The following is a 10120-nucleotide window of genomic DNA, read 5'->3' as shown; positions in this document are numbered from 1 at the left end:
TACTGACAATTATGAGCATTGATGAGCATACAGAACGACTGGAAATCTCATAGATTGCTGGTGGGAAAGCAAAATTCCCAAAACTACTCTGAAACAACTCTGGAAAATTGTGACAGTTTCTTATAAAGTTAAACATGCATTTACCATATGATCCCTCAATCTCACTAGTAGGTATTAACCCAAGAGAAATGAAAAGTTACATTCATACAAAGACTTGTATACAAATGATTTTAGCTGCTCTATTCATTAATTGTCAAAAACTGAAAACCACCCAAATGTTCTTCAGTGGGTCAATTGTGGTACAATGGGATACTGCCGAGTAACAAACAGGAATGAGTCACTGATACAATACATACAGCCACTTAGATTGATCTCCAAAGGGTAATGCTGATTGAAAGAAATCAGTTTCAAAAGGTCACATCCTACCTGATTCCGTTTATATGACATTCTCAAAAACACAAAATATAGTCATGGAGAGCAGATCAGGGAGTTGCTGGGGGTTAAGGGAGCGGGTGGAGGAGGTACAAGTACACAGAAGTAACACCAGGGAATTGTTTGGAACGATGGAGCTGTTATATATCTTGATTGTGGTAGTGGCCACACAGATCTACATATATGTTAAAACTCAGAATTTTACCCACCCCCCCAAAGTCAATTTTATTGTGTTAACTAAAAAAATAAGATAAAAAGTAAGGATAACCACTAGAAATATAAAATGGAATTTACAACTTCCAAATCAGCATAAGAAAAAAAAGGGGGAGGGTGATAAAGAAGACTTTATCAATCCAATAGCAAGTCCAAAAGCTGAAAATATGATGAAAAATAGCAATGGTAAATAGAAAACACAAAATAAGACGGTAAAATATAAATAAAACCAATATTCCGGGAACCACAGAAGCAGAACTACGGCCAGGCACGTGGTCATCCCGTGGAGGACACTTCCAGCCTCCCTTGCAGATAACGTGGCTGCGTGACTGAGTACTTGCCAATGAGATGTGAGTGATAGCGTGTGCTAATCCCAGGTCTGGGCTTATGACATCAGATGGGCCTTGTCCGTATTCTCTATTTGCCTTCTCAGCAGTTGAAACCTAGATACGGTGGCTACTGAGCTTCTGCCATGCAGGTGATGCTGATGCCCTGGGGGGGGGGGGGTATGATGACTAGGATGACCCAGGAGGTCCATAATGAGCAAAGTTGCCCCACTGACCCGGACGATTTTTCTGTTTAGATGAGAAGGAAATAAACATCTAAATTTTTAAAGCCGCTGCATTTTGGAGTGCCTTCATTAGGCTACAAAGCCTGCCTCCTTGTCTAGGCCCTGAAGGAAGGCATAGCCAAATCAGGCTCCTGGTGGAGGGAACTGCAGAGTTTCTGGAGCCTTCACACTCTTGTACCCCCTTTCTGCTGTGGGGTCCAAAGCACCTGCAGACTCAGGCTCCTGGTTCCAGAAGCGAGCCAGGCCTGACACCGTGTTGGCAGGTGGAGATTTTAATGAGGGTAGGAGAGTGGGGCCATCTGGTGGGGCCCCGGCTATAGGCTGCCCCTCTTCTTCTCTGGCTGGGCTCTCTGGATCCCTCCTCAGTAGTGGACGCAGTAGAGCTGGACGCTGCCACTGATTCGCAGCTCCCGCAGCCGCTCCAGGGCCTGCTGGCCCAGGCTGGTGGCCCCCACGCCCTGCCCACTGAGGGCCAGCTTCAGCTCTCCCTCTTGGCATAGGAGCAGAACCTGGGAAAGGAGGGCATGGGGCTCTGCAGGCTTCCAGACCCTCCCTTGCCTGCCTGATACCCCACCTGGCAAGGACACAAAGACTGGACCCATGGGGCACCCAGTGATGGAAAAGACCAGGACTAGGGGCCCAGCTCATCATCAGCCCTTCCACAAGGATCTCCCAGGCCTTGGCCTCAGTTTCACCATCTGTAAAAGGGGTCGTTGCTCTCCCTGGACGAGTGGTCTCAACCTCAGCGGCACACTGGAGTCGTTAGGGGGGCTTCTTGATAATGCTGAGGCCAGGGCCCCCCCTGATTAATTAAAGAGGGGTTTCTGGGCATGGGATCCCCAGCCCAGATCTCCTCTCCCCCAGCGGGCACTGGCTTCCCTGCCCTCCCGACACACCCCCAGTCTCCCGGATGGGAATGCAGCCCTGCACTCCACCCAAGAGGGACCAGGCACATTGGCTCCGACCCACCTCGAAGAATCGCTGCGGGTAGAAGAGGAAGGGGGCCAAGATCAGTTTCTTCCGGCCCCAGCGGGAGACCCAGGCCAGAGTTCTGTCGGCGAAGGAAGCCCTGAGCGTCACAGGAACGTGGGCGGCCTCGTCCAGCAGACTGAGCGTGAAACTGCGGAAAGGGGCCGGAGAAGGGGCTGAAGGCTTGCTAAGTGCCAGGGGCGGTGCTAAGCCTTAATATCGGTGGCCCAGGGCTGACTTAACCTGTAGAAATGTTCTGGCTGGTCCACGGTATTCTTCAACTTTAAAGTAATAACCATTTTCAAAAATTGAGAAAGTTTACATAAAAGATAGCTTTCAGCTTCTCTTTTAAATAATTAGAAGATATGGCATCAGAAGATCTATGGAAATATTCTTTCCACTTCACCACATTCCCAACCTGGTGCCTCACTATTTATGTGACCTGCCTGGCCTCTGAGGACACGTGAATCATGGCCCTTGAGAGAGAGAGCAGTAAAATCACTCCCTGTGTCACTAATAATAACCATGTGAATTGAGCTAAGATAAGTACCTGGTCTCCTTGTCTCCAAGCTTGGGGAGGAGCGGGGTTCTTTCCTTCACTGGGAACTTTTTCATTTTCCCTGTAGAGTGTGATTATCTTTCTCCTTTTTTTCTGATGGGGGAACTCAGCCCTCCAGGCTGAGAGAGGTGTAGTGACTTGCCCAAGACCACAGTTTTTAAGAGGCAAAACCAGGAATCCAATCCAGTCATGCCTGGCTTTGGAGGCTCATGCTATCCAGGGCTGTGCTGCACACCTGCCCATAATTCACAGGCCTGATCAAGAGCATGTAGCACAAGGGTTAGTGAGGTCAGTGACTTCAAAAACAAAAACAAAACAGAAGCGGGTAGGGCAGGGAGAACATAGGGCACTAGCCTTACTTCCCTGGCCCTCCGCCAAAAGAATTCTGATATCACCACATTTGTGGACCACTTGCTATGTGCCTGGCACAAGTCTCCGTATTTACACCATCCCTGAAGCTGGCACTATTTTTATCCCTTTTTACAGACAAGGAAACTAAGGCACAGAAAGGAAAAGTAACTGCTGTGAAGTTGCACATGTTCTTTTTTTTTTTTTTTTTTTTTGTGGTACGCAGGCCTCTCACTGTTGTGGCCTCTCCCCGTTGCGGAGCACAGGCTCTGGACGCGCAGGCTCAGCGGCCATGGCTCACGGGCCCAGCCGCTCTGCGGCATGTGGGATCTTCCCGGACCGGGGCACGAACCCGCGTCCCCTGCATCAGCAGGCGGACTCTCAACCACTGTGCCACCAGGAAAGCCCTGCACAGGTTTTAAGTGTCCTCAGCAGAAGTCAAACCCAGGAAATCTGTCCCAAAAAAGTCATGAAATCCAATGCAATTCCAGAAGGAAGGAAGGGAGGAGGGAAGGAAGGATGGAGGGGAAGAAGGAAAGGGAAGAAGGAAAAGGAAAGAAACAAAGAAAGGGAACGAGAAAGACACTTGTCTAAGTGGCGTGGAATCCGCAGGTTTGGGAAATGAGGCATGAGCACCCCCTATGGGAGAAGTCAGGAAGCATCCACTTGGTTACTGCGTCCCTCCAAGTCCCCACCTCCCAGCACCGGGCCTCTTCTCTGGGGTCGCCTGGCTGTGTTTCCTAAACCAGGGCACTGTGGGAGATCACATCCTCTCTCTGGGTCTCAGCCTGTGCCTTTAGAGGGCCTCTCCTGAGGCTCCAGCTGGGACCTGCGGTGAGAGGCTGGTTGGCCTGACCACATGCACAGACAGGGAAGATACTCCCGGAGTGGGAGTTGCTGGTGCCACGAAGGCACCAGAGCCCTGGACCCGATCCCAGATCAGACTTGCACAAGCCCTGCGACCCTGGGCAACTTACTTCTGCTCTCTGCTCCTCTGTTTCCTGATCTGGAGGATGGGGATTGAGCAGTGGTGCTGGGGGTTAAAGCGGTGATGTTTATCAAGCTTGTGCCTGGCACAGGGATGCCCCTCCTTCCCCTCCTCCTGCATACTCACTCCTTTGGCTCCGGCAAGACCAGCGCCCTCACTATGATGACCTGTCCGGGCCAGAGACCCTGGGGAAGGGCACGCGAGCAGGGCACCTCCTGAGGGAACACGGGAGATGACCGAGAGGGGGACGCACAGAGGGGCTCGGGGAGGGATACTGCCCCTAGGAGCTGCTTCATGGGCTGCCCTCAGAGGCCAGGGAGCCCCGGGGCTGGTTAATCTCTGCCTCTAGGCCTGCATCCAGGAGACACTTCTGCTCAGTTATTAGACACCTACTGCAGGCCTGTCTCCAGTACTCGGCTCTCTCTGGCCTCCCCCCGACCCGCCCAGCCCCCGTGCTGGGAGCCCCTAATGCTGTGCTCCAAACTGTAATGGCTCATTCCTTGGTCTGCCCCCCTACCAGCCTGTGGGCAGCTGGGGGGGTGGCTGGGACTGATTTGTCCCTCCATCCTAGAGCCTGGCTCTGGGCCCAGCACAGGAGAGTATCAGATAATTGTGTACAGAATAAATGGAGAAAAGGTCAAGTGCAGCTGGAGTGTCAGCCTGAAGTCGACTGGCCCACCCATAGCCTGCAGTTTCCTATAAAGAAGGGGAGACCCTGATGCTGAGGCCATATGCCTCCAGCATATGGGAGATGAGTGGGAGGGGGTGTCCTCCCACTCCTGATGGAGCAGGTGAGGGACTGTCCCTCTGCCAGGCCGAGGAGGGGGAGGTCACTCACCAGGCTGGGGCTCTTCAGCAGGAAAGGCTGTCAAGGAAAGAAAGAGGGGACATGGAGGCCACATGGTGTTTGCTCATTGAAAGGGAACCTTGATATTATTCTTTAAAAATGGGGATATTTGGGGTTTGCCCCTCTCAGAGAAAATGCGGGGAAATGACTGGAACCCCAGTGGGGCCCTCTTGAATTCAGATGGACACCAGCTCTGGAATAATGCAGGAGAACTGGACGGGGGTGGGGTGGGGGGTGGGGGGGCGGTCCCGTCATGCACGCACTCTGCGGCTCTGAGCAAGTCCCTGGCGCGTCATCTCCCTTTCCGCCCTGCTGGCCAACCCGCTACCTCACAGGGATGCTGAGAACTGAAAGCTCCAATTGAGACGGATCTTCTGATAGGAAGACTGGGGCCCTGCCCGTTCCGGGAAGCCAGCCTACCCCAGCCATCCTCCCGAGCTGGCCCTGGTGCCGGGAGAGGCAAATCCAGACTCCCAGGGACTGAGGTGGGGCCAGCCGTCTCCATGGCAACCGCACGGTGAGGGAGGGGGCAGCTGGGCCTTGTGCAAAATGAGCAGCAGCCCAGCGAGGGGCGGGTCCCGCTGGGGGAGGAGGGAGAGCCAGTGGCTCAGCCGGCGTGGCTGGGACCGCGAGGGCCAACCCTGCTCGCAGGAGACTCACGTGTCCAACCGGATACTCGCTACCGCCCTCCGCAAATGGCTGTTAGGAGAGAGAAAAAGCAACAGGCCAGATTCGGGACCACTGCAAGCCCCAGAGCTTGATTGATTTCGCTCCCACCTGCCCTCCAGTGCCTGGGAGGGGGCAGAGGCCAGCTTTGGCCTTGATAGCTCCTCCTCTCCCCGAGGCCTTGTCGGGGCTTCTCAAACCCGGCATTTTGAACATGCTGATTCCTGGGCCCCACCTCCGACTTACTGAATCAGAATCTCTGATGGCGGGTCTCAGAAATCTGCATTTTTAATCAGCTCCTCAGCTGGGAATGAAACCCCACGGGTCCAAGACTCCAAGTCATTTGCCTTGTGGCCACTGCTCCTCATTGACCAGACCCCATGCCCAGGCTAGGATTCTGCCCGAGGCTCTTGGACCCACCTTCTGTGGTCACCTCACCCCTCCTCATGTCCAACACCTGGATGGATGCCCTCCACCTTGGCTATAATTGGTGTGACAGGGCTTGTCTGGGGCGGGAGGGGATCCTGGGCCTGTCCAGGCATCAGGGGAAGTCAGAGGCTGCTGCCACCCAGGACTTGGCCCCAAGGGAACTTACGCTGATGTTCAGGAAGCCAACGGCCGTCACCAGGATATCTCCATATATGCCCAAGGTGTCTACACGAGACAGCGGGAGTTGGTAGCGGTAATGGAGAAAGTGTTGTCCGTTTACACTCACCTAGAGAGACAGACAGACCAGGCCGGCTCAGCAGCAGCTGATGGCCCTGAGTTCATACTCACGTGCCAGGCATCATGAACATCCTTTCTGGAATTTTCCTCATTTAACTTCACACCAACTCTACGAGGCAGGCATGTTTTACAGACCAGGTGCCCGAGGCTTGGGGAGCTTAAGGAGCCTCCCCAAGGTTGGGGAGCTGGCAACTTCAACGCCCCTCTGGGCCCCTGACACCCCATGCTGGCCCCATTTCGCCTCTCAGCTGACCCACCAGCAGCTGGAGCAGCAGCCCCCGAGCCCTCCCCACCATCCACAGGTGAGGAGCCTCCGGCGTCTGTGTGACCCCTGTCCCACAGGTGCCCCCCTCCACTGCTGGCTCCCACCAGCTCCCTCTCCCCTAGAGAAGTCTGAAGATCTTCCTGGCAGGAGTTCACATCAGCGGTGGAAGCCTTGAGGCTTCACTCTCCCTGTCCCTTCCCCCTCTTCCGTGAGACGGGGAGAATGAAAGTGCCCTCCTCGTGGATTGCTGTGAGGATGCAGTGAGCTAATATTTAAGGGATTAGAACAGCGCCCGGCATACTGCAGGCGCTCTCTAGACGCTCCCTGTGACGGCGGCAGTGGTACCCTCTGCAGGGCCGGCACCATAGGGCCCGCTGAATGCTGCCATCTGTATCGGGCCAAGTGGGCCCAGGGCAGCTTGGGACCTGGCTTGGCAGCTCCTTGGTTCCCTGGGTACTGGACTCTGTGCGCCATCCCCCCAAATACCGCTTGACACAGTGACATGGGGAACTTGGCTGAAGGAAAGAGAAGCAGAGGGACACAAGTTCTAGACCCCCTGATTTCCCCTTCCGTTCACCTTCATCTCCTCATTTCCAAAGAGAAAGAGGATGAGGAAGCTCGCTCCTTTCTGCAGGGCCAGATGGGGCCACCGGGCCTCGGCTTGCCAGCGCCCACCGCGCAGGGTGTTGCAGATGACGTGCGGCTTGGTGGTGTGGAAGCGAGGGTTGAAGTGGATGGCGATATCTGGCCGGGGGTGCAGGCTGCAGCCGCACTGGAAGTCCACCTGGAACCTAGGGGAGATGAGGCCCCCAAAGGGCACCTCCGGTCAGAGACTCCCGGAGACACTGAAGGTAGAGAGGGAGTCCTGCCGAGCACTTCCCTTACCTGCGTGCATTTAGGGGGACCGCTCCCTGGAGCACGACCATCTTGCCTGCTCGCAGGCCACCAAAAATTGTCGTGACATAAGGAACCACCTGAACAAGGGGAGAAACCCATCCATACAGGGTTGAAGAAAGGGCCTAGGGACCCCTGGGTCGGGGGGTGCGGTGGGGAGGAAAGAGGAACAAGAAGACTCAGCGCTCCCACCCCAAACAGAAAATGTCCTAATGGGGAAAAATTAGTTTTCTCTGAAGTGTTCTCTTCCATCTTCTCCCCTTTCCTGGACCATCACACATCAAAGCCACACTGCACGGGCAAACCAGATTCAGCCCCACTGCCGCCTTGGAGCACCAGTCCAGCCCCTTACCCCAGCTCCTAGGGCACAGCAGTGCCCCCAGTGAGGCTTACTGTTCCCTGGTTGCCACCCTGGCCTCCAGAAGCCTGGTGTCGAGGCTTCCCAGGGACTGTTTATTGGCCAGAACCTGGGAAGTGGGAGGCAGAAGGGTGGACAAACTGGGATCTGAGCGCAGACCCTGATATGGACACCTGGAGAGATACCTGATAATGACCCAAGCCTACCTTCCCAGCTCACCTTTCCCCTGGCATTCCTAAAATATAGCATACACTTTTACCACTCCTGACCCTTTCTGGGGTGTTTCCTCTGCTCTCCTTCTACCCTGTGAAATCTGACTTGACTTTCCAGGCTCTGACACCGTCTCCAAGCATCATCCATTTTGGTGCCTGAATTATCCCTTCCCTCACCGTGCTCTCCACTGGCATGGCGAGTTTGGCCCTTGGCCGGCTGGCTTAGAGGGAGCCGTGTGGCTGGCTGTTCATGCTGGAGGGCACAAGCCCTTCAAAGCCGAAGCCCTGTCTTTCGCTTCTACAGGCTCAGTGCCTGGCCTGGCACAGCGTGGGCTCTGAGCAGGTATATGCAGAATAAATGTGACCATGCAGCAGGTACTCAATGGGCGGTGTCTCCTGGGCCTCGTGCGGTGTCCTCCAACTCCTAGCAGCCTTCAGAAGCCTGAACTGCCCAGAAAGAGCTGAGATCCGACAGTGTTGCCCTCCAGGTGGGATTTCGCAGCTTGCAAAGCAAGGAGCCACTGTAACCTGGACGGCTGCTTCATCCCATCACTCAGGCACCTGGGGAGGTGTGGGAGACCCCGGGCTGTCAGAGCACCCACAGCTTAGCCAGGCTCAGCATGTCAGTCCCTCCTGCTTCCCAGGCTCTGGGCCTGGCCTGTAATTAACTGAGCCAAAGCAGTTCTCCTGGGAGGCGAGGACCAAGTAAAGGGAAAGTGATAATTAGAGCTCATTAGTGGGAGGGTGGAGTCTGCTGGGAGTTCAGCCTTCTGTAGAGTACTGTCAGGCTTCAGGAAATCTGCAGGGCACTGGGCTGAAGGAGGAATCGAGGAAACCCCAACACCATCTCTCACTTGGAGGTTCCGACCTGACTCCCAGGCTGGAGATGAGCCTGCCCTTCCTAGTGATCAATGTTCCCCCAATGATACTACGCACTCCCCCAGACCCTCCTAGCCACCCATCGTACGGTAGGGGACACCACTCTGTCTCCAGGCCCTACTACTTTTAAAACACAAGGACCCTGTGAACCCAGCAGTCATTGACACGCGAGTGGGAGTGAGCTGTCAGCCACTTTGCTAAGCTCAGGGTGGCCTTCCAGAGCCCATGGGCAGGGGCCGGGGAAACAGGACCTATGACTGAGGGCCTCTCCAGCCCCCAACCTGGGATACTGGGCCCAGCTGGAAGGGGGAGCCCTGAGACCCAGGAGGTTCCGGACCTGAGCGGCTGCTCACCGGGTGGAAGACTGGCGGCTGCAGGATGAAAGTGTCAGGAAGCGGGTCCAGTTTTTCTCCAGGCGACATGGTGGAGGGGGGGGCCTCCAACTCGGGCTGCAGATCCTGATTCCAGGAGCCCTGCCCCCACTGGACTGACTCACCTTTCCCAGCCAGGTCCTAAATGCCTGGGGCAGCTCTCCCAGATGTCAGTCTCACCTGCACCTGGCAGGGTCCTTCCTAATGGTGCTTGGAGCAGGTCTGGGAGGGCAGCTGTCCAGCGCCCCACACCAGCTCCAGCCCCACCGGCTGGACTGGGTGTCAGAAGAGATCCGTGTTGAAGGGCGCGAAGCTTGTACTAACTAACCCTCAGGGTCTGAAGCACAGAGCCCGTTGCAGAGGGAAGCCAGAGGCTGGCTCCTTTGGGGCCAGCGGGGTTTGTGATTTCCCGGGCTGCAGCCTGAGCCCTCCAGGGGTCAGAGGCAGGGGTGATGGTACAGGGGGGCAGGTCCCTGGAGAAGCCCCGCCCCCAGCTTCCTGGACACCAAATGAGTGGCTTCCCCTCCCCTCCCCACAAAGGTTTCCAAATCTCTCTCTCTCGTTTCCCCACCCCTTTCCCCACTCTTCTCTCTTTGGCAAATTTTACAGTCCTTTGGGGCTCCATTTCAGCACTGGGTGGAAATGCCAGGGCCCAGACGGGGTCACAAGAAAGTGGGATGGGGAGAGGTGAGAAAAGGCAGGGAGAGAGAAGACCCTCTTAGGCTCAGAAAGGGGAGTGGTGGGCAGTGGGGAGCACACAGCTGCACCGAAGGAGACCGGGGTTCTTGCTCAGCTTCTGCTCTAATGTGCTGTGTGCCCTGG

General features: G+C 55.5%; 1 protein-coding gene across 2 annotated transcripts; it reads right to left on the bottom strand.

Moving 5' to 3' along the window:
- Positions 1-1436: 1436 nt before the first annotated feature.
- Positions 1437-9364, bottom strand: LGALS12 (galectin 12). Of its 2 annotated transcripts, XM_032640486.1 has the most exons (9): positions 9281-9364; positions 7470-7558; positions 7162-7375; positions 6189-6308; positions 5588-5626; positions 4919-4945; positions 4207-4295; positions 2186-2336; positions 1437-1725 (listed from the first exon to the last, which is right to left on the bottom strand). In XM_032640486.1, the coding sequence occupies exons 1-9, from the start codon at positions 9347-9349 to the stop codon at positions 1579-1581; spliced, it is 945 nt and encodes a 314-aa protein (XP_032496377.1). In that variant the 5' UTR covers positions 9350-9364; the 3' UTR covers positions 1437-1578. The 2 variants fall into 2 exon arrangements, with proteins under 2 accessions (XP_032496377.1, XP_032496378.1); XM_032640487.1 differs by lacking the exon at positions 4919-4945.
- Positions 9365-10120: the final 756 nt, after the last annotated feature.

This window comes from Phocoena sinus, chromosome 8 (assembly GCF_008692025.1).
Source record: "Phocoena sinus isolate mPhoSin1 chromosome 8, mPhoSin1.pri, whole genome shotgun sequence".
Lineage (NCBI taxonomy): Eukaryota > Metazoa > Chordata > Mammalia > Artiodactyla > Phocoenidae > Phocoena > Phocoena sinus.
The sequence above is the reverse complement of the archived record's forward strand: the minus strand, read 5'-3'. Positions and strand labels throughout refer to the sequence as shown.